Below are 25,889 nucleotides of genomic sequence, written 5' to 3'. Positions count from 1 at the left end.
AAATTAGATACTATTGTTGTAATTGTGCTTTCAAAAATAAGGTGAATGGTGAAAGTGAGAACAGGAATAACCCTGAATAAATATTTTCTATAGCGTCCATTAAATATTATTCTCCAACCACTTTTACGAAAACAAATAAAAATTTTTTTCAAAAAATAATTGTAAACAAAAACAGCTGATTATCAGAGACCTGTGTCGAAAACTTTTATCGGCGGCGGAGGCTTGTGAAAAATGGTATGGCGGTTTTGCTTAATTTTTCGAGGCTAGAACTTTTTGACTGCGATTCTTGGTGTAGGCTCCCGAATATTATAAGCGACTCGACGGCTCGGCGTATGCGACTAGTAGGGGTTCGGCGCAGGTCTCTGCTGGTTGGATACGACAGCACAATAAACATAGCTTAAAGGGGGGTCAGACGGCATGTATTGCTTATGTTTTGTGCCATGTATTGGGACATTTTTCCATATGTAAACATATACATACTGTGTGATCATATGAAACTTTGTGTATGTAAAATACATGTGTATTACTCGTGACATTTTTGGCAATTAGAGCATGTTTTATTTTCGTGTGTATTACAGTGTTGTATTTTGAAATACAATACTGTGTGAGTGCAAAATAAAAAAAAACAAAACAAAAAAGAATAAACAAAAAACATAACAAAATAAATTTCATTGCATTAAATATATTTATTGTGATTTAAAAATGTTTAAATAAATATATTGTTAAAAACAACAAACATATAAACTAATAGAGGTTATGTCACATGCAATTACATATGTACGTTTGAACGTGGAAATTATGAATCGTATGTATAATGTGAATTTTGACATACACATGGAATTCCGTATGTATCGAATACATGTCCCAATACACAAGCAATACATGCCGTCTGAGTAGTAATAGTTTAGGACATTTTTTGCTTGAATAGCAACAATAACAATTTTAAACCATTGTGAAATATTAGAACATTATGACAATATGACATAAGAGACCTTGTAAATTGACCAATAGAAACAAATTTTAAATCGTATTATTTAATTAACAAAAAATAAAAATATAAGTTTGGTACTTTTTGGAAATTCGAACCCTTAAGGGATAAAAATTGTGTTTATTTTTGTTACTTTTTCATAAAATATGTTTTTCTATAATTTGACATAGACATACGAATATTTTATTATGAGCTCCCACCACGATACAGAAATTTATTTGAATTAAATTTTACCAAAGCAATGGGTTCCTGGATTCATACAAAAATTAACTAACAGGGTGTTATTTGGAACTCGAGTGCCAAGGTGTATATTGGGCCAAATCCGGGTAAACAGTTTGGTACTTTTTTTAAAACATATTTTTTCTTGGGCACATGAACACATATTTTAATATTTTGAGACATGTCTGTAGCATAAACAATTTTGGCAAAATGAAATATTTTTAAAGTTCGAACTCAAGGAAGAAAAGGGAAATTGGTACTTTTCTCCTAATGGTACTTTTTTTAATATTTTAAATTATTTCACTTATCGACATTAAAGTTAGCTGATATGTATCTGAGTGAAGTTTGTGTTAGGAATACGGTACAATATTTAGGTACCAACATGTGAGAACTGAACTATAGGTACTTTTTTATTCATCTAATGTTACTTTTTTAATTTTCTATAACAATGGACTTAGAAACATGAAATTAAGCATACACGGTCCTAAGTCAGTGAGAATTGTAGGGGGAGACTTTTTGGTACTTTTTCTTTAATCGAATGGTACTTTTTGTAATTTCTTCACCAATTAACCTAAAACCATGAAATTAAGCTTATATGGGAGTGAGTGGGAAACCACAAGTGGGGGCTTTTTGGTACTTTTTATATATTCTAATGGTACTTTTTGAATTTTCTTTAATAATGGACATAAAAATATGAAATTTGGCGTCTGTGGTCCCAAGTGAGTGAAAATTCAAGGCCATACTTCTTGGTACTTTTTCTTTGTTCTCATAGGTACTTTTTTGAATTTACTATAATAATGGATCTAGAGTTTCCAAAAAACCGAAGAATTTCAAATCGCGGTTTTGTTTTTTTTTCGGTTTTGTGACAATTTTTAAATATTAATTGTTATAGAAACAAAATTAGTTGATAATATAAGAAAGGCTATACAAATTTAAAATTCAAACTTGACGGGTTATGTTTTAGTGAATGCGAATTCAAAAGTGATAATCAATGGTACTATTTGTTTATTGCAATGGTACTTTTTGAATATTTTATAATAATAAACCTAAAAATTTAAAATTAGGCACACATGATTCTGAATGAATTTGAATTTACAAAAGGTGACTTTAGTGGTAACTTTCTTTTGCATTTTCTATAATAATGGACCCAGAAATATGAAATTAGACATTTACAATTAGATTCACAAAGGGAGACTTAATAGTAATATTTCACTCTTCTAATTGGGGTGGCGAAGCGCACCGGGTCAGCTAGTATAGCATATAAACAATAAGTGAGAAACACAATTTTTAGTTTAATTTAGGTTTAAGCGAAGAAAGTCAGAGTTATCGGCCTTTGAATAGGTGTACTCATATAGGGACAGTAGGCGGTAATGGGTTACTAAATATTAATATTTATACCCTACTCCATTTGCGCAGATGTTTGTAACGCCTAGAAATATGTATAAGTCTAGCACCCACCTTAAAGTATACCGATCGACTTAGAATCACATTCTGAGTCGACCAATCCGTTTGAAATCGCTGAAATCGGTCTATTATTTCACCTAGCCCCCATACATGGACTTTATCCCGAAATTGGACTTTATCGGTCATAAATGTTTAATTTATATCGGTATATACTAGGGTCTTCAATTAATCGGGTTTCTGGTTAAATCGGTTAATAGAGCAAATAATTAAACGGGGTTTAGATTTAATCGGTTAATTTTAAATTATTCGATTATCGGAATAATTTTAATTTTAAATTGAAAATAAAACCACGAATTTTGTGTACTTTTTTAAGTATATATTAATAAAAAGAACAAAAACAATATAATTTAATTGTTTTCCTATCAACGATTTCTTTCTAGGCAATTACAGCTATGGACATATAAATGGCACATTTTACCAAAAGTTCTTTATTATGCTACAATATCGTAAATACTATTAACAAACAAAAAATTTTTGGTTTTTTGCAAAGTTTTATTACTTTTCTTTAATATGGTATGGTATTACACACATTGGCGTAGATAGGGGGGTGCTGGGGTGGTCTAAACCACCCCAGACTCGAGTCTGCCCACCCCAGATAAAAATTTGGAAAGTCGCAGAAAGATTTTGGATTTGTAGATTGTTCCGTTAAGAGATTCATGTGCCCTAGAACATTTATCATGGGGTTTTTGGAACACAAAAAGTTAAAAAATATTCCAATGCCAATCGTACAACGGAGCACATGTAATGTTTTTACAAGTTAAAATAAAGGAGTAAAATCGCAAGCCATTTTGGTTCATTGCTTATCGAACAGGCTAAACTTAGTTATTGTGGATTCGTGTTCACATATATCATCAGCGCAAACATTCTTATCATAGCGACATTATGCATTACTATTAGTTCTGCTTAGAGATGAGCGATCCCGTAATTTTTGAAGAACGTCGTTCTCAGTGAACGTGATTTATAAATCACTGTTCTTTTAAACAGTGACCGTGATCACGTTTTGTCTATTTTAAGCAAAATAACAATTATGTTAAGAATAATATATTATATATTATTTGCATTCTTAAACCTGCTCGTATGTTAACCAAAAATTAATATTTATATATATATTCCCGTCGTTCCTACAAGGAGCATAGGGCCTTAACAAAGTCTTTCCATCTGGATCTGTTCATAGCGATGTTTTTAATTTCATTCCAGCTAGTATGCATGTTTGCAGCATCGATCTCAATTTGTCTGCGCCACGTATGAGCTGGACGTCCTCTTCTGCGGCTGCCTTGCGGGTTCCACTCAATAGCAGTTCTAGCAATATCTGAGCTTGACTTACGTAAGGTGTGACCTACCCAGTTCCATTTTCGCCTTTGTATTTCAACCTTTATAGGTAATTGGTTCGTTAGATGCCATAATCTGTTGTTTGACATAGTCTGTGGCCAAAAAACTCGAAGAATTCTTCTAAGGCATTTGTTTGTAAAAACTTGCAGGGCATTCATATCACGAGGGGCAGCATTCCACGTTTCGCAGCCATAAAGTAATGTAGATCGAACATTTGAATTAAATAGATTAATTTTGACCCGGCGAGAGAGATTTGGAGAATTCCATATCTTATTGAGTTGGCCATAGGTTTGCGTCGCCTTTCTTATCCGATTGGCAATATCTGCACCTGAACCACCGGATGTTGTGAGAATAGCGCCAAGGTAACAGAAGGAGTCAACCTCCTCCAGGGTCTCATTATCAATTGTAAAGTTATTTGCGACATCTGTGTTAATTCGCATCACTTTAGTTTTGCCAATGTTTATCCTGAGACCAGCGTTCTTAGCAAACTCTGTGAGACGTTGTAATTTGATGGTCATATCAGAGTACCGATGAGAGAGAAGGCAGATATCATCAGCATATTCCAGATCATCTAATCGGTCTCGAAGTCCCCATACGATCCCTCTATTATCCGACATAGCCTGGGTCATAACAATATCTAACACAATAACAGTGGTGACATCACACAACCCTGCCGTACCCCTGTACCAACGGTAATTTTCCTGCTAAGCTTTCCTTCGTGTCGAATGCGGCAGCTTGCATTGATGTACATACTCTTAACGAGCTGAATAATTTTCTGTGGGACTCCTTTACATTCAAGGGCTTTCCAAATCACATTGTGATTGAGAGTATCGAATGCTTTCTCGAAGTCAATGAATATCAGATATAGAGGCGATCGCCATTCGACCGACTGTTCCACTATGATTCTAAGTGTGTTTACGTGGTCAATACATGATTTATTCGGACGAAAGCCAGCTTGCTGCATTCTGAGTTGTGGTGTTATAGCGTCAGACAGCCTTGTCGTTATTATGTGGGTTATTATCTTGTTCACCATGCTGAGTAACGTGATACCTCGCCAGTTGTTACGTCTAGTTAAATCTCCTTTTTTAGGTAGCTTTACTATTATGCCTTCTTTAAGCTCTTCGGGAACGTTTTCGTTAATCCATATATCTTCTACTAAGGGCAAAAGGATTTGTGCACTTGTATAAGGATCTATTTTGAGAAGTTCTGGAGATATGTTGTCATTTCCAGGGCTTTTGTTGTTTTTGAGCGTCTTGATTGCGCATACAATATCAGATAACGAAGGAGTGGTGGTGGATATATTTAATACGTTATCGTGGGTAGTACAATTACATATTGGGTCGTAGTTTGGCCTCGGGGAGAGCATTGAAGAATAATAATCAGCCCATAGATCACGCTGTTCATCTTTGGATGTTATGAGTATGAGTATCGTCATTTCTTATTGGCCTTCCAGATATGCTAGGTTTGTTTATTATCCTTTTAACGAGCTTGTAGAGATCCCCGCTGCGATTTGTATCGGCTGCCAGTTGAGCCTCTGTTGATATGTTGCTTACCCAAGTGCGTTTATCATTGCGTGCGCTACGTTTTACCAGACGATCTGTAGCAGTATACTGCGAACGAAGATTAGCTTTCACGTTTCGCGTTTTGGCAGAGTTGAGGGCGGCTTTTAGGTCTTTTCTTTTCGTTATAAGTGACCATGTGTCGTCAGATATCCACTGTTTACGTATGTGTTCCTTATACCCAATATGAGCTTTGGCAGCATCAGTTATAATGCGTTTAGTATTTTGCCAGTTTTTACGCTGGTTAAATGATGTTGATGATAGGGATTGTTGTAATGCATTATTATAATTTGAGGCTACTGTCGGATTTCTAAGCTTGATCACGTCGAATTTTTTCTGGATTGTTGGGACATTATTATCTACTGCAGCTAATTTGATGCGCATACTTGCCACCACTAGATGGTGGTCACTTGCAATGTCAGCACCTCGTTTGCATCTTACGTCCAGGAGAGAACCGCGCCATTTACGGCTAATTGTTATATGATCAATCTGATTCTCAGTTACGTGATCTGGAGATACCCATGTTACCTTATGGACCGGTTTGTGCGGAAATAAGGATCCGCCAATAACGAGGTTGTTCGCCGCACACATATTGACAAAAAGCTCACCATTTTCTGTCCGTCTACCCAGTGCATGAGTACCCATTATATTCTCCAGACTACTGTTGTCAGGACCAATTTGGGCATTGAAATCACCCATTACCACTAAGATATCGCCGATGTTCGAGGACGATATTGCGCGATCGAGGAGACTGTAGAATTCCTCTTTGACAGAATATTCCGAAACATCTGTAGGTGCGTAACATTGTATACATGTCATGTTACGTGCACGGGTGCGCAGCCTTACTGAGATTATCCTATCTGAATATGGTTTCCAACTTATAACGGCATTATGGGCTTCTCTTGACAGCAGCAGACCAACACCAGATGATCTTGTGTCACTTGCTGGTTTACCGGAGTATAGAAGATGGAGCCCCTCCGTGGTTGTTGTTTCACCAAAATCTGGCCAGCGAAGTTCACTTAGCCCCAAGATTAGTAGGTTGTAGTTCTTAAATTCCTTGCAAACTTGAGCTAGTCGCGATGATTCTAATAGCGTTCTTACGTTCCAGGTTCCAAATCGAGTCCGTTTTTTCATGCTAAATGTTTGCTGACATAAAAACTTTTTTAAAAAAAAATTGGAAAATAAATTAAGCAAATGCAACACAATTTTAAGAGAATTAACTGATATGGTACTTAACATTTTATTTTATACACTGTGTTGGAGATAAATAAAATTATGCGCCTAAAAATAGGTTGTTGTTACCAGTGAATGTTGAAAAATATAAAGGAACGACATTTAACAGTTTGTTGAAATACGTAAAAGAACGACATTAAACGTACCTGTTACTTTCTGGTTTTGTTACCAGTGATTTTTTAAAAACGTTACCAATGAATGTTGAAAGATATAAAAGAACGACATTTAACAGTATGTTGAAAAATGTGAAAGAACGATATTAAAAGTGCCTGTTACTACAGTTGTTCCAGTGATTTTTCTAAAACGTTATCAGTGAATGTTGAAAAATATAAACAGTATGTTGAAAAATATAAACAGTATGTTGAAAAATATAAAAGAACGATTTAAATGTACCTGTTACTTGCAATATTCAGTAACTGTTGTTACCAGTGATTTTTCAATCACAGTGATTAAATCACAGGTATGGAAATATCGCTCATCTCTAGTTCTGCTAGTTGCGAAAGAAGTTTCTCAGCTATGCGTAGAATAAAATAATGGTTACGTAGTGCAATGCTTCATGAACGATTTTCAAATTTAGCAGTTTTTTTTCAATTCAATTCTTTATTTATAAAATTACAATTGTATTAATTTTTGATGCAGAATCCATTGGTGAAATCAGATTTGCAATATATTCAACCGTTTTTGCTCTACAGAAAAATGTGCTTAAAATCCGCGTTTTTAGATGCGTTGAACCACCACAAGGAGTGAACATTTTCCAAAAAAAAGGACGCCATTATTTTTATTTACGCAAAAACCTTCAGAAAAATTATGATTCCCGAAAAACAAATGAAGTGACCTGGTCACAAATGAACTCTAATATACACATCTGCTCAAAATAATAGATACACCTAATTGGAAAAAATTTAAATGGCGGTAACATTGAAAATTTCCTCGCAAGCGTTAAGAATACATCATATTATTAAAATTTCTATCTGGCAATGTCATGTCAGTCAAAAATCTGGCAACTATTTGCTTTCATGTTGATTTTTAAAAACGAATTTATTTGAATTACAAAAAATTATTTGCTCATAAAAATAGATACACATCAGTAATTTGTAATTTGTTTATATACAATTTTTTTTTGTGCAATTTTTTGTTCCTATTTACGTGAAACAGTAAGTATAATTTAAATTTTAGCAACAATTTTATAAAAAATAGGACTCTTTTGAAGAAAATGGGACGAAATCATCATTGTACCGAAGATGAGAAAAAAATTGCTCAAACGATGAGAAATCAAGGAAAATCATTACGGGAAATAGCAAAGAGCATAGGAAGATCTTTACATTTTGTCCAAAATGCTTTATCTAAAAAACAAAAAAGAGAAACTCACGGTAGACCAAAGAAAACCAGTCCAGAAACAGATAGGCGGATCGTCCTTATGGTTAAAAAAGACCCTTTCATATCATCGAAAGCTATTTCTGCGGAGCTATGTAACGAAATCAGTCCACAAACAGTTCGTCGTCGTCTTTTACAAGCTAAATTGCCGGGAAGAATTGCCAGAAAAGTGCCACTAATGCGCCAAAAAAATATCAAGACAAGATTAGAATTTGCTAAAGAGCACTTACAATGGTCCGGGTGTGAAGGCGAAAAAAAAATGGAGAAATATTTTATGGAGCGACGAAACAAAAATAAATTTGTTTGGAAACGACTGCCAAAGAAATGTACGCCGACCAAAAGGAAAAGAATTCCACGTTAAATTTACAAAAAAGACGGTAAAACATGGCGGGGGAAACATAATGGTTTGGGGTTGCTTTTCATGGAATGGTGTTGGTCCGATATTCCGAATAGAAGATACCATGAATGCTAGTGGGTATAGAGACATATTGGAAAACGTAATGCTTCCATATGCATCGGAAAATATGCCATTAATATGGACATTCCAGCAGGACAACGACCCAAAACATAGTTCAAGATTAGTTAAAAACTGGTTCTTGGAGAATAACGTACCTGTTTTAAGCTGGCCCAGCCAATCCCCTGATTTAAACCCAATAGAAAACTTGTGGAGTGAATTAAAGATAAGGCTTTCGAAGGAAGTTTTCAAAAATAAAGACGATTTATGGGAGAAAACGCAAAAAATATGGTACGAGATTCCATTGGAGAAGTGTCAGAACTTGATATCCAGTATGCCCAGAAGAGTGGAGAAAGTTTTACAAAACAAAGGTGGATATACTGGATACTAGCTTTACTTTAATAATAAACTAATTTTTTTAAGATAAAATTTATTAGCTTTTGTTTAATAAGAATTTTTAAAAATGTATCTATTATTATGAGCACCAAATTTTTCGAAATTTAAGAAATTTAATTTACTTTATAATATTTATTATTAATTATGAAATATTTTGTTTTTGTTTTTTACTCTCCTTTTAACTATAAATAAAAATCGACTGAATTTTTTTTATAATTTTACAATATACCATTATTTTTTTTCGTTTTTAAAAAATAAATTTTGGTGTATCTATTATTTTGAGCAGATGTGTATATGTATACAATATTCCATTTTTAAATATAGAGGCCCATAATCATAGTCAAACACTAAAGTCGGTTCTTTTTAAAAACAACTTTAAAATAAAAACCAGCTTTTTATTAATTTGCAACCATAGTCAAAATTAAAGTATGTTTTAAATTGAACCGACTTTAACTGGGTGCCACCGCAAATGTAGAAAATGTTTTCATACAATATACAACAAAAAACAGACAAGTGGCAACGCTGAACAGCTGACATACAAAATTAAAAAAAAAAAACAAAAAAATGTAAACAATAAAAGCAACCGGGACATCTAAAGAAAGGAAGTTGTTTGTTGTGGAAAAATGGAAAAGATAAGATTAATATCATAATTACGACATTTTGGTACTAATTGTATTGATAACTGTTCAATAATGGCAAAATCTCTACCAATATCTTGTACCTTAAACATTTTTTACTTTGTGACGAACTTTTTTTTAACAGCTGATGCTGTTGTTAAACGAGTTAAAACCAACTTCAGCTAGTTTTATATTTAGAGTCGACTTCAGCGTCAGGAGTATACTTTAACTTGTCTATGATAGACGTAAAGTCCACTCTTAAGTAAAGTCGAGTTTAATTCCAGAGAGTTTAGATATAAATCTTTAAAACTCAAAAATAGTATTTTGTCTAACTAATATAATAAGGAACAAATAACAGTTTAGATAAAGAGGTAAATTAAAAAAACCCCATTTAAAAAATTATAAAAATATTTTATAAAATAAATTAGCAGTTTTAAATATTGAAAATGAAATAGTTATGTTAGCAAACTGAATTTTTGTGATATTTTAGTTTTGTTTTAATAAAAAATTATTTTTTTTTATAAAAAAAATTATTTTTTTTTATAAAAAAAATTGTTTATTTTTACTATTTGGGAAGGGCATTTGCCCACCCCAGAATAATAGTATAGCTACGCTTATGATTACACAGTATGTACAACATTTTTCAGTTCATTGCTTTGGGACTCAATTCTGACAATTGCATGTGAAAGTAGCCCCAAAAATAGGAACTTCTGCATCATTAGTTTTGTCAAGTTGGCTGCCGTAATAATTTAATGGCCTTACGAATTTTATTTCCTCAAGGTGGATTTTTATCACTTTTTCTATATTTTAGCACGGTTATATCTCGTATACCGTACGGAATATCTCTTTTGTGGCTGAAGCAAAGTTGTACATATTGAATAGTAGAAAAAAAGTACGGAACATACCTACCCGAAAAAGGTTCATCCAGTGTCTTTAAAATCGCAAAAATGCCCATTTTTAAAAATATTTCACCTTTTTTGCTCAATAACTGGATTACAAATCCAATTATGGACCGATCACCATGATATTAAGTCGTGTGATTTGTGTCTATATGAAAGATTGTATGTATACCATCATTTTTAACAGATTTATGCACTTTAAAGTGATTTTCGGAAGCGGGTCTTATATGGGAGCTATGAATAATTATGGACCGATCATAATAAAATTTTTTGACATGAATTTTGTATATATAATACTTATTTGGAGCGAAATAATGAAAATAATGAACCGATTGCAGCCAATTTCAACAGGCTTCGTCCTTGGGCCGAACAAATTATATGTACCAATGTGTTAACTAAATGAAGTATATGGGAAGAAAGAAATTGAAAAATAATTTTTAAGAATTTCAACGACAACCTATCATGACCTGATGCATTCGACTTAATTTTTCCAAAAGGTATATACAGATCCACAAGATCCACACAATGAAATGAAAAAGCTCCTACAGTGTTATCATTTAGAGAGTCAAGTGAGAAAGGTACATCTTCATTTTGACATGAAACAAAATATTTATTAACTTCACTAGGATTTACGGTAATGAGATTATCTCGAGTCTCTAAACAACCATTATTCCTTAAGAAATTCCACATTTTCTTCGGACCAAAGTTCCAAAACATAGTTGAATAGGCACGCTCCTTAGCTACTTTAATTACTCTCTTAGCTCGATTTCTATGTTCACAATATATTGTCCAATTTCTATGATTCCTATTTCGGAGATAATATTTATAGGCTATATCCCGTAACGAGATATGATATAATATATTAGGCGACATAAACCAATTATCAGTTTTAAAATAAATCTTACGCCGCACAATTGGTACCAAGGAGTGCAAAATATCAACTTTCACCATAAAAACTGATAATTGAATATTTACGTCCGCAGTCGAGTACATACCACAAAAATCTAACGAATCCACAGTATGTTCCAATGCTTCCATATTTAGTGCATTATAATCGGGATATGACACATATTTTGTGAATGATTGAGTAGGAATATCAAGTGAAATATAAATAAAGGGGTGATGAGAAATACCTGGACATTGCATTTGACCAGATGTACCAACAACAAGAGAGTGGCTCAACAGAAAGTAATTGATAAGGGAAGTAGAATTATTATTAACATCATAATGAGTAGGAGCCGAATTACGATGACAAATCAAACCCATACCATAAATATCTGTCTAACTATATTATAATTTCTAGAACAAAACATATTTATATTAAAATCCCCCATAATACAAACATTAGTATACCTAACAATTATATCACCAACAATTTCATCCAAAATATTAAAATCACCCTTAGGCAAATAAACCACACCTAGTAGAATCTTTATTCCATGTAAAATTATTTCAACAAATATTGATTCAAATACACCATACCTATCAGATTTAAAAACCACCTTATATTTAATATTCTTAGATATAAGCAAAACTACTCCCCTAGCCCTTACAGGTAACCAGAAATATTGACAATTTCAGTCAAAGTTTCCGGCTTAAGCCATGTTTCGCTCAGACCCACAATGTCAAGAACATTACCACTAAGAACGTTGAATATTTAAAAACTTTGAATATTTTAATGACCAATCTTTAAATGTTCCACAAAGTTTAAAAGGTTAGTACGAAGCACAGAGTTGTTGCTACATATTGGACCCAAATTAACCAAGGAATCCATAATAAATATATATAAGAAAATAGCTGATAACTATATGCAAATTAATAATATAACAATCTGACGTTAAAAATGATGTAACTTCTGAGATGAATAATTAATATAAATTAATAAATAAGAAAAATATATATAAATTACAAATAAAAGCTGATATACAAGGTCCAATAGAAAGAACATAACATTCTACTATTATATAATACAATGAAATATATGGATTAAATAATTTATTCAAAATGAAATTCATACTTTATCAAAGTCTTATAAAGCAATATTTTCATAAAAAAGAGAGAAAAAATCGTTTTACAAAGCTTGGATAAAATAAAAATTTCATGATGAATATATTGCAAATAAATAAGTATGTACTTGTGCATCTCCAGATTAAAGATTATTTGCAGAAGACATTCACCCATATCGTGGTTGGCGTAAACGTTTTACGCCTACGACTGTTTCGTACTAGATTAAAGATAAAATGCAAACTGTTTCTTTAATCTAGTACAAAACAGTCGTAGGCGTATGACGTTTACGCCAACCACGATAAGGGTGAATGACAATTCAATTCGTCTCCCTCAAGTAAATTTAAACATTGATCATATGTGAGAGTTTCTTCCGCATTTTCCGTGTTTTTAATTATAACTTTAGTAACGTCATAATTCAAAAATGTATATTTCATAATTTTATTTTTCTCTTTTAACTTTCGGCAAACAGTAATCAGCTTCTTAGCAACTTCAGTAAAGTGATCATTAAGGTTCCACCAATCACATCATTCAACTTAAGGTTTCGATTCCTATGATAATTTATCATTAACGCATCACGGGTTTGGACAGAGTTGAACTTCACAAGGACTTTTTTCCCTCCAGCAAAATATGTGCAGTGTTGGATGTCAGTATACGATAATAGAACATTGTATAACGTACAAATTTTTAAAATAGGTTTTCTTAAATCTTTAATTTTCTTTGGCATCCCCGAAATTATAATATTTGATCGGTTTAACCGCCTCTGCAGAATGTTGTTTTGATTTTCTAAATACAAAATTCTATCGTTTGCTGCATTATCGACAACTTTAATGACGTCAAAACAATTTTTTATATCCGATTGAATTTTCGCACTACCATCACAATTCAAGATATTTTTGTTAGCAGCCATATTATTAGATTTCTCCTCCAGTAACCTAAGATTACATTCAAGTTGCTCCTCAAGTTTACGTTTAGCTTCAAGGAATTTTTGTTCCAACTTTTTTTCCATTTCTTAGTTCTTCTTGAATGTTGCAGTATTTTGGTAGTATTGAGCAGTGTTCACAAACATATTTTAAATTTCTATTCTTCGTAAGAAAAACATGTTGCTCTACGGATACATTGTTACAGGATATGTGAAAATATTTTTCACAATAAGAGCAATCAATACTTCTGTTTGTCTTCGTTATATTTTTATCACAAATGGGGCATTTAAATGGAACTTTAGACATGATTAAAATAGCAATAAATTCATAAGTTCTCTTCGTGGATTATATTTTAGAAAAATACTTTCATCCAGCTGCCAGGGGAAACATTTTCTCTTCGTGGATTATATTTTAGAAAAATACTTTCATCCAGCTGCCAGGGGAAACATTTTCTCTTCGTGAATTATATTTTTCTATGCTGAATTTCTTGACCATTTTGAAAATATGGGTGGGCTAGTGTAGATGCTTATTTAAGTGTCGATAGCAAGTAAAGTCTGCGAAAAGGCTTGTTTAATTTTCTCATTTGTTTGTTCTTTTGCTATAACATAGAGGTCATCAGCACAAATGCAGTGATCTACATGTTAATTATCGCTTATAATACGACTTAAGTCATCGAAAGCAATAATGAAGAGCGCTACAGACAATGGCGATCCCTGGGATACCATTGTGCAACGAGAAGACATTTGAAAAGTTGTTTATACGAACAGAAATTTGTCTGTTTATAAGAAAGGATTTAATAATTTTAAACATTTTTGGTAATATGTGCAAGTTTGAAATTTTTTTAAGTACTATGGTGTCTCCCAATTTTGTCAAAAGCTTTAATAAAGCCATTTGACAAAATTGTGGTATGATTTCTAGTGGAAAGATTTTTGCATATAATATGGTCTAAGTACATTAGGGCGTCTACTGTACTCAGACCTGAATGAAAACCTATTTGATTTATTGATAAAAGTTTATTTCTTTTTATAAATCAAAGTTTCGTAATACAGGGAAGGAGAAATCTTGTGCGGTAGCAGTCTATATTGTCAATTGGTTTACTATTCTTGTAAATGGCTATCACATATGCAGTTTTAAAATACTGGGGAATTATTCCCTTGTCAAATATTTGATTAAATAATCTCAGAATTCGATCTTTAAACGTATTTGGAAGATTTGCAAGCATTGGGTATAATATTTTATCTAGACCAGGAGTTTTACTTTTTGAAGTGTTTAGAAATTATATATATAGATTAGTATTCTAAGGCGTATTTTTTATTTACCTTGTAATATTGTAATTTTGGCATTATAGGCTTTATATTACATATATGGAATTATAAATAAAATAAAAATAAATTTGTTATTACAATTTAAGAACTATGACTGTTAAGTGTTAACAGTGCTATGTTAACTGCAAAATGGGCTGTGATAAAAAAATTAGAGTTTGTGCTAGTTAAATTTAAATTTATCTTCACACACATTAGCATTTATTTCATTTCTAACTATCTAATCTAATTACCGTTAGGCTTAGTTGGTGGTCCTGAATATGCCATGTATTTAATACCACCACTTGAAAGTTTGGCTACCGTTGAGGAAACCGTTGTGCGTGACAAAGCGGTTGAATCTTTGCGTACTGTAGCTGCTGAACACAGCGCTCAGGATCTTGAGATTCATGTTGTACCAACTCTACAACGCTTGGTTTCTGGAGATTGGTTCACTTCCCGTACTTCTGCATGTGGATTGTTTTCGGTTTGCTACCCTAGAGTATCGCAAGCGGTTAAAGCTGAATTACGTGCAAACTTTCGTAAATTATGTCAAGATGAAACACCAATGGTACGCAGAGCAGCTGCTAGTAAACTTGGAGAGTTTGCAAAGGTCGTCGAGATTGAATATCTAAAGTCAGATCTTATTCCAAATTTTGTTCAATTGGCACAAGATGATCAGGTAATTTGCAGTGTGATTATTTGGTATATTATTTAAATTCATAACTAATGTCAATAATTTTAGGATTCGGTTCGACTTCTTGCAGTGGAAGCATGCGTTAGCATTGCGCAGTTATTGCCTCAAGAAGATGTGGAACATGTCAGTAACCCAGATTTTGTTATAATATTTTATTTTTCATTTCATTCCTTATTTATATAGTTGTGTATCTTGCATTTAGTACACTTTTTGTTTATTTGTTTGAACAGCCAGTATATATTGTATTAATGCATTTTGTATTATAAACGTCAAAGATGAAGAAAAGCAATATTCAAAGTAGGTTTTCTCTAGAAATGAAAATTGAACTGAAAAAGTGAATCATTTCCAATTTTTAAGAATCAAACGAATGACCATTTTAAGAAACTTACCGAATAATCAGATCATGATCAGAGATTCTAAAGCAAATTTATCACAATCTGGTTAAAAATTAATTGTATACACCTCAAATTCTAGATATCCAATAGCATTGGATCTAATTCTAGAAATTGCATGAATAAGATCATTCTTATCATTATTCATGAATCCAAACCCTAATTAAGACAAACCATCAAAATCCGGTAGAACATCATCAGACCGAGTCTGTGATGAAGAGTAATATTCATTGATATGTTCAAAAAGATTAGTATAAGTTTGATTTCTATTGACAATTCCCCACATATTTTTATTACAATACTCTACAATTTATTTTTACTTTGTTTCGATACCTGCAATAGATTACCCAATTGTAGGTACTCATTAAAGGGCTACACAAGCACATTCATATGCTACTCAAGACATTCACCAGCACAACTGTTACTTCAGATCGTTGGGTATTTATTTACAAAACAACAGAACAAAACAACATAGTATAGAATGAGAGAGAGTATTTGACAATAGGAGTAAATATACAACGAGTTAATGGTATGTGATTGCAGGTCACAATGAAGCAGTGCACACCAAGTTTTTTGTATTATTAAATGTTCGTGTGTATAGGAATTTCTAAATTCTTGGAATAAGATTGTATTGTTTTACAAAATAAAACAAAACGTAAAACCTGTACCACTTCCAAAAACAGCGAAAAACCCACGTTAGGCCGCACACATTGAAATGCATACATAGAAAAATTCAACAAACTAAAATAATTCGAATAATTTTTGGTCATAGCATTGAAAATGTAAAACATATACGAGGCAGCAGGGCATTGTAGCATACGATCGTATACAAAACTAACTCACATTCGTTTTTTTGCGCAAAATACTTATTCACTTTTCAATGTGTGTATGATATAGATATAGAGTACAAGCGTAGGAATTTTACAGTATTGTCGAGTGAAGTGAAGCAGGTCATTCAGTGAAGACGACAAAATGAATGTGCTTGTGCAGCCCTATAGTACATATATGCTGTTTGTACGCTTTAAACCACAAAATCCCTCATGTTCCATGCCACTTTCAAATCCAAACTATTACAAAAATGTATATTATGTATTAAATGTATTTGCCTTCTTCATTGGAACTGTTTCATGAAAAGCATTAAGAAGTTGGTATAACATATCCATTTGTTCCTCCACATTATTAGTGTAAAACATTCCATTCCAAAATTCAAGTGAAATAATGTTCTAGAGTTCAATTGATATTATAATCTTTTGGAACGTCAAAACATTCATAAATGTGTGATACGAAAGTGAGGGTACTACAAATTTAGTTAACTCTATTAAGGATGCTGAACAATGTTGAATATCAAAATGAGTGTGCATAAAATTATACATATCAATATATAATTTTATGACTGATTGTTAACACATCAACAGTTCATACCTAAATCAGCCTTAGAATCAACGTATATATTATTATTGAAATAGCCTAAAATTGTAATATGTTATTATATTTATAGTTAGTTTTGCCTACATTGCGTCAATGTGCTAGTGACTCTTCATGGCGTGTTCGGTATATGGTTGCTGAAAAATTTGTTGACTTGCAAAAAGCAGTAGGACCTGAGATAACACGAGTTGACTTGGTGCCCGCATTTCAAGTAAAAAATAAATAAATTTTTTATTATATATATATATAGACATATTTGTTATCCCATTCCAGTATTTACTTAAAGACGCCGAGGCTGAGGTTCGTGCAGCGGTAGCTACTAAAGTCAAAGACTTTTGTGCCAATTTAGACAAGGCTAACCAAGTACACATTATAATGACTTCAATTCTACCATATGTCCGCGATTTAGTATCAGATCCCAATCCACATGTTAAGTCTGCTTTGGCGTCAGTTATAATGGGATTAAGCCCAATGCTTGGTGCCTACAACACTGTAGAACATTTATTGCCTTTATTCCTCATTCAGTTGAAAGATGAATGTCCAGAAGTGCGTTTAAATATTATTTCCAATCTTGATTGTGTTAATGATGTCATTGGAATCCAGCAATTGTCACAAGTAAGAAAATTCATTATATTTATATACATATGTATGTACATTAGAGTGGTCGAAATATACTTTCAAGATTGGATGCCGATTATAAACGGTAAAAAGGTAAAGAAAATGCTAATTTGAATAACGATATTAAAGCGATAACGGTAGCCAACCTTGATTACTTTGTTGAAAAACTCAGAAAAAATTAAAACAAAATTCAAAAATGTTTTCCATTTATTTATTAACAAAAAACGTAGTCTGTATTTTGTATAAACTCTACCTTTTCGATTTTCGATGCTCCAAGGTATAAATTTGTTAGCAACACAAAGAAATAATCTGAAATTAAATACTAAAAATAGGATACGATTTTTTTTTTAGATCAAAAACTAAATATACTCGAAATCTGATTTTTTTCTCGTCAGCATCCGATTTTGGCCAAATTTTCAGCATAGGATTTTTAGATTTCGATATTCGAATAAATGTAAAATAAGGGTCACCTTAAAATACATATAATATTTGAGGTACAACGATGTTGTAATGTGGTAATCTTATTTAGAATGTAAGATCTGGCAACATCGTTTTTTTTATTAGTTATTCTACTTTATCCTTTTTTCTATTATATTATTAATCTTGCTAAAGTAAAGTAAAACAAAGGTTTACAATTGGATTGTCTTACGTAATACCTTTTTTGTAATATTAAATAAAGAGATAATTATTATCAACAGGTTATGGGCCCAGGTTTCCCAAGAACATAAATATGGAAGATTTAAATATTAAAGTAATAAGCATCGGAAAATATGGCTTTGAAGTTTGGTGTTTTCAAGTAAAAGCGCTGTTGGAGAGTATAAATGCTTGGGGTATTGTCGATGGTACTGAGGAAAGGCCGGTAAACAACGAAAATGGTGGTCAAAAGGATTTCGATATAAGATGTGTTAAAGCAAAGAGAATTTTAGTTACTTCGTTGGAGCCTTCAGAGCTGAGAAATATTTTAAACTGCGATACACCCAAAAAGATTTATGACAAATTATGTTCATTATACCAGCAAAAAGACGAAACGCAGTTGCAGTTTTTGATGCAAAAATTTTTTAAGTTAGAATTTTCATGCAGCGTAAAAGATTTCTTGGCAGATATTGAATGTCTATTAGCGCAAATAAAAGCACAAGGCGAATATATAAATGAGACAATGGTCATTAATAAGATTATTTCAAGTCTTCCAGCAGCATACTCAAATTTTAGTACGGCCTGGGAAAGTACAACAGCAGCTGAGAGAAATTTAAATAATTTAACAAGCCGACTACTTAAGGAAGAAATAAAATTTAATGACAAAAATTCGTCAAGTTGTAATAATAGCGCGTTTCGATCAAGCTTACAGTGTTACAAATGCAAAGGTGACCATACAATTAAAGATTGTCCAGAGATGAAGAAAGTAAAATGTTTTAATTGCAATAAATTTGGTCATACAAGTAAATATTGTAAGAATAAAGTCAGGCATAGCAAACAACAAAATAATTACAGCGGCGGCGGCGGCGGCAGATATGGTGGTAGAGATGGTGGCAGAGATGGTGGCAGAGATGGTGGCAGAGATGGTGGCAGAGATGGTGGTAATGCTAATTGTGCTGATTTCAACCCTATTAGTTTCAATTGTGAAGTTGCAGAGGATGAAGGTAGTGAAAACAACATTAAAATGTCAGATAAATTTATTTTAGATTCGGGAGCATCAAATCATATGGTAAATGAGAGGTGGTTTAAATACATGAATGATATACAAAATTTAGAGCAGCCATCAAAAATAAATATTGCAAAAAAGGGAGAACATCTAATTTGTAAGATGAGAAGAAATTTGTTGCTGAATACAGAAGGCGGTCCAATATATTTAAATGACGTTTTAATGGTACCAGGTTTGGAGAAAAATTTAATTTCAATTAAAGAAATAACTAAAAAGAAATATAGCGTTAATTTTGATGGCGATACAGTTGAAATAAGAAACGATGAAATTGGGCAAATCTTCAAAATTAAGTTCGCCAATATTTTTGAAATTGAGGCTACACCAGGTAAAACTAATTTACATCGAAAATTTGGTCATAGCTGTCATTATAAAAACGAGACTGATTGCGAAATTTGTTTAATGGGGAAAATGACTAAATCTCCTTTTAAAGGAACTAGAAAAAGGGCGACACGTTGTGGACAAAAGGTACACAGTGATTTAGTCGGACCCATTAATATCTTAAGTCACGATGGCAAAAAATATTTCGTCACATTCATCGACGATTTTTCACATTTTGCAGTTATCTACACGTTACGTAGTAAGTCTGAAGTTTTTGAAGTATTTAGAGATTATGCTGAAAAAGTATTTAACAAATATGATCGTAGAATTGAAGTTTTAAGAATTGATGGTGGCACAGAATATAAGAGCGACGATTTTTCCAGATATTGTTCAACAAATGGTATAGTTATAGAAACAACCATACGTTATTCATCACAGCTTAATGGAGTCGCGGAAAGGTTCAATAGAACGGTGGTTAATAATGCCAGATGTGCTTTACTAGATTCAAATTTGCCAAAATATTTGTGGAGTGAAGCGATACAACATGCCACTTATATAATTAATCGATGCCAAACAACAGCAATTGATAAAAACAAAACGCCAGCTGAATTATGGTATGCTGAAAAACCGGATTTTAATAAAATACATCCTTTCGGAAGTGTGGCGTACGTTAATATTCCTAAACAGATTCAAAAAGGTAAATTTGAGGCTCGATCCCAAAAAATGAAAATGGTTGGTTACACGGTTAATGGTTTTAGATTTTATGATGAGAAAAATAAAAAAGTGGTAAATAGTCGAGATGTAAAATTTATGAATTATGAAACTTTTAAAATGCGACACTTTGAAGAAGATGCAAATGAGAAAAATAACAACAATGAAAATGAAGAGGAAAAAGAAACAGATAATTTGGTTACAGAAAAGGATGCCGAAGTTTTCGTTGAGGCTAATGATGAGCAGAGATCTTCACGACTGAGAGCCAGGCCAAAATATCTAGAAGATTATGAAGTATATGATGCTACAGTATGTGCCTACTTAACATCATCAAACGTTCCAAATTCATTTGAAGTAGCTTATCAGGACCCCGAATGGAAGAAATCCATAGATGAAGAAGTGGTGATGATTAACAAATATAATACCTGGACAGTAGTTGAAGACAGAGGTCAGAAAAGAATTGATGCAATTTGGGTATTTAACATAAAAAAAGGCAGTGATGGCAGTATACGTAAAAAAGCAAGATTAGTTGCACGTGGTTGTAAACAGGCGGCGGATTCTTTCGATTTTGTATATGCACCAGTAGCTAATTCGATCACGGTACGTACTTTTATATCAATGGCATTTCAAAATAATTTTAAAATACATCAATTACGTAAAAAAGCAAGATTAGTTGCACGTGGTTGTAAACAGGCGGCGGATTCTTTCGATTTTGTATATGCACCAGTAGCTAATTCGATCACGGTACGTACTTTTATATCAATGGCATTTCAAAATAATTTTAAAATACATCAATTGGATGTTAAATGTGCTTATTTAAATGGGGAGTTGAAAGAAGAAGTCTTCATGTTAGTGCCTCCTCCATTTCGTGGAAAATTATGCAAACTAAATAGATCAATTTATGGCTTGAAACAAGGTGCATTCTGCTGGAATAACGAATTTAATACAAAGATTTTGGAATATGGTTTTATAAGATCAGAAAATGATTATTGTTTGTACAAAAAGAATAATATATTTTTGCTATTATATGTCGATGATATTCTAATAACCGGAATAGACGAAATTGATATAAAAAACGTTATATTTTTCCTGAAAGAACAGTTTGAAATTAAAGATCTCGGTGAATTAAAAGAATTCCTTGGAATACAAATACAAAAACTCGATGATGAAAATTTAAAATTAGCTCAATCAGAAAACATCGTTAATATATTAAAATGTTTTGGTTTCGAAAATTCTAAATTCAAAGATACTCCAATTGAAAGGAACTGGAATATTGGAGATGAAAATTGTGAAAATTCAGAATGGAGTCAACAAAAATATCGTCAAGCAATTGGTAGTCTACTGTATTTAAGTATTTGGACACGACCCGATATTGCCTACGCAGTAAATACGTTAAGTAGATACCAGGAAAACTTCACAGGCATACATATAAATGCTATTAAGAGAATATTACGCTACCTTAATGCAACAAAAGATTATGGATTAATATATAAAAAGTCAAAAGAAGTCTTGCCGTTACATGGATACTCAGATGCTAGTTGGGGAGAAGCTGAAGACAGAAAAAGCACAACAGGTTTTTGCTTCAAATCTTATGAAAACTTAATATCTTGGAAAACTACAAAACAGAAAACAATAAGTTTATCATCCACCGAAGCTGAATATGTCTCGTTAAGTACTGCTGCACAGGAAGGTATTTGGTTGAAAAGGTTGTTGGATGAATTTGGAGTTACCGTAACAAATCGAGCATTCATAATAAATATAGACAACCAAGGTGCTAAATATATTGCTGAACAGTTGGAAACAAAAAGATCAAAGCATATTGAGTTGAAGTATCATTTTATAAGGCAACAAGTTCAAGATGGCAAGATAAAATTAAAATACATACAAACTGATGATCAAATAGCGGATTTTTTCACAAAACCACTGGCTAAAACTAAATTTAATTTCTTTAAAAACTTGCTTAATATTGGAATTTAATAATTTATTTATAAGATTATGGACGGGTGTTGTAATGTGGTAATCTTATTTAGAATGTAAGATCTGGCAACATCGTTTTTTTTATTAGTTATTCTACTTTATCCTTTTTTCTATTATATTATTAATCTTGCTAAAGTAAAGTAAAACAAAGGTTTACAATTGGATTGTCTTACGTAATACCTTTTTTGTAATATTAAATAAAGAGATAATTATTATCAACAAACGACAAGTATCGCTATTTTTGAAATTGGTTGAACAAAAAAATGTATTTATATATGGGGGATTTCACGTCAAGTGAACCAACTTTTAAAATCGATGTCTTCCGATCGGGATGAAATTTACACCAAGGTTAGACCTATTGGATAGTAATTCAGACATAATTTTTCAACAAGATCGGTCCAGAACTCTCTGAGTTAGGAGGGGTCAAATTTTGATTTTGGCCAAACATGTGATTTTTCTCATCCATGTAACTTATTACCTATTGTTCTTAGCAAAATGTGTTCCAAATAGTTTAGATAGCTATTTCTTCAATCTTTCGAAAAAAAATATTTAAAAAAAATTTATATCATAATTATTTAATTTATTTTATATTTAAATTTTTTAATGTAAACTATTTTTTTAAGTAGAAATTTATAACCGATTATGGCCAATAGGCTAGGTTGTTGAAAATAAATAATAATAAAAAAAAATAAAAAAATTTTAATATAATACAGAAAGCTTGGTTATTATCCTTTCAGACCTATTTGGTGGCTTAGTGGGATGCGAGTGGGATATCTTTCAAAATAAATGTTTTGTAACTCAAAACATGCAATTTTTCACTTTTTTTTCAAATTCGAACTTTTTTCCAAAATGGGCCCTTTTTTAAAATTTTTTTTTGCTCAAAAGAAAGCTTAGGTCAATTCCTTTAAGAGCTTTTTGGTCTCGTAGTGGGATGTGAGTGGAATATCTATCAAAATAAATATTTTGTAAGTCATGACATACAATTTTTGTGTTAGAACATTTATTTTGATACTATCCCACTCGCATCCCACTAGGAGAACAAAAAGCTCTTAAAGGAATAGACCTAAGCTTTCTTTTGAGCAAAAAAAAAATTTTAAAAAAGGGCCCATTTTGGAAAAAAAAGTTCGAATTTGAAAAAAAAGTAAAAAATTGCATGTTTTGAGTTACAAAACATTTTTTTTTGATAGATATCAAACTCGCATCCCACTAAGCGACCAAATAGGTCTTCAAGGAAAATATCTAAGCTTTATTTTAAGAAAAAAAGGGCCCATTTTGAAAAAAAAATAGTTTTTAATTTCGGAAAAAATATAAATTTTTTTTTTTAAATATTTTTTTTCGAAAGATTGAAGAAATAGCTATCTAAACTATTTGGAACACATTTTGCTAAGAACAATAGGTAATAAGTTACATGGATGAGAAAAATCACATGTTTGGCAAAAAAGCAAAATTTTGACCCCCTCTAACTCAGAGAGTTCTGGACCGATCTTGTTGAAAAATTGTGTCTGAATTACTATCCAATAGGTCTAACCTTGGTGTAAATTTCATACCGATCGGAAGACATCGATTTTAAAAGTTGGTTCACTTGACGTGAAATCCCTCATATGTGTGTACCACCCAAATTTTTTTAATATTGTAAAATTACGCGGAGTACATATGGTCACGATGTATATATTTTCGGATGCTCATTCGAAAGAGCTTTCACACACTATATACTCTCATTTACAGATTCTTGGAATGAAATTCAATACCACAAAAAAATGTTATCGTAATATTTTCCGAGGGGTACAAAAAGTGTTTTTGTGATACGATTATCTCTCTAATGTACATGCATATATTTGTTTACGTTTAATTATTTTTTTCGCAGTCTCTATTACCAGCTATAGTTGAGCTTGCTGAGGATTCAAAATGGCGTGTGCGTTTAGCAATTATTGAGTATATGCCAGCTCTTGCTGGGCAATTAGGACAAGAGTTCTTCGATCAAAAATTACGTGGACTATGTATGGGGTGGCTGAATGATCATGTATATGCTATACGTGAAGCTGCAACTTTGAACATGAAGAAATTGGTTGAACAATTTGGTGCACAATGGGCAGAACAAGCCATTATTCCAATGATCTTAGTGATGTCTCGCAATAAAAACTATTTGCACAGTAAGTTATATCTTAAGATATTAAAAGTATTCACGTTTCTATTTTTAACCCTGGGAATTTTCAAAAACGTATTAAATATGTAGATTTTATTTACAAAATCCTACTAAAATTAAACTACTTATAACTAGCCTACCTGCAACACATGGTGTAAAATGTGTTGCCTTAATCTAATTACATTCATATGGACTGCCATTATCATTTAAGAAAGGATATTCTTCAAGTGATCCTTTCTTATCACACGCATTAGTTACGTGTAAAACAAATACATACCCCCATTTTCTCAATCTCTGGTTATTTTTTATCGTGACGATAAACTGACAGTTCTCATACAAAAAAAATGTTAATTGGAGGTTTATCGTTACGTAAAACTATAACCAGATATTGAGAAAATGGGGGGATAGAGTACTATGCAGTACGTTATCAGTACGACACATTGTCATAAAAATGTGCGTCATAAGATCAGTTATCATACAAACATTTAAACGACCAAACAAAAAAGTACAGTTTACAATAATAGCCCATTTTCAGCAGAATCCGAAAACGAATATTCGATTGGATTCTAGTTTTTTTTTTAATTCTTTTTATACAAAGCAAAATGCAAATTTAAATTTTATATAATTTTACTTCGTTTAAGACGAATTTATTTCAGGTGACGTTAAAAAGCCAGCTGATTATTAGTATTATATCATTATATGATATAATACTATGAGCAGGTTTCAACTTCATACGTTTGTTAACTTTATACAGTGAATTGCAAGTGCATGTACGAATTTGACAGCTTTCATAGTTTTATCATTCTCGTTTATTAACACACGTGTTAACATTACTTTTTGTAAACTTTAAATTTATATTAAATATAATTGTAATTAATTAATTAATATACAGTCTTTCAATTACTATAAACCACCGGTTACCATAAATTGGCGACGAGTAAAAACAACATACGGAAATTTACATTTCAAATAATAGTACAGATAAGTCTATATGCGTTTTACAATACAAAATGGACGCCGACCAGTTCGAGAAAATTCTACAAATGCAAATGCTTGAACAAATGAGAATGGCATCAAATACTGCACAAGTGCAAGTGCAAAGTAACACAGCAAACACAATTTTAGTACCAAATTTCGATTCGTTTGACCCGA

General features: G+C 32.1%; 1 protein-coding gene across 4 annotated transcripts in view; it reads left to right on the top strand.

Moving 5' to 3' along the window:
* Positions 1-25,889, top strand: part of Pp2A-29B (Protein phosphatase PP2A regulatory subunit A) — a 149,305-nt gene that overhangs the window by 29,153 nt on the left and 94,263 nt on the right. For all 4 annotated transcript variants that reach the window (XM_065502578.1, XM_065502581.1, XM_065502582.1 and 1 more), the window contains exons 3-7: positions 15,021-15,439; positions 15,503-15,577; positions 17,345-17,482; positions 17,545-17,886; positions 24,459-24,744. In XM_065502578.1, coding sequence (XP_065358650.1) covers positions 15,021-15,439; positions 15,503-15,577; positions 17,345-17,482; positions 17,545-17,886; positions 24,459-24,744 — 1,260 coding nt within the window. The remainder of the gene's footprint in view (positions 1-15,020; positions 15,440-15,502; positions 15,578-17,344; positions 17,483-17,544; positions 17,887-24,458; positions 24,745-25,889) is intronic.

The sequence above is a fragment of the Calliphora vicina genome, chromosome 2 (genome assembly GCF_958450345.1).
Source record: "Calliphora vicina chromosome 2, idCalVici1.1, whole genome shotgun sequence".
Classification (NCBI taxonomy): Eukaryota; Metazoa; Arthropoda; class Insecta; order Diptera; family Calliphoridae; genus Calliphora; species Calliphora vicina.
This window is presented reverse-complemented; position numbering and strand designations above follow the sequence as displayed.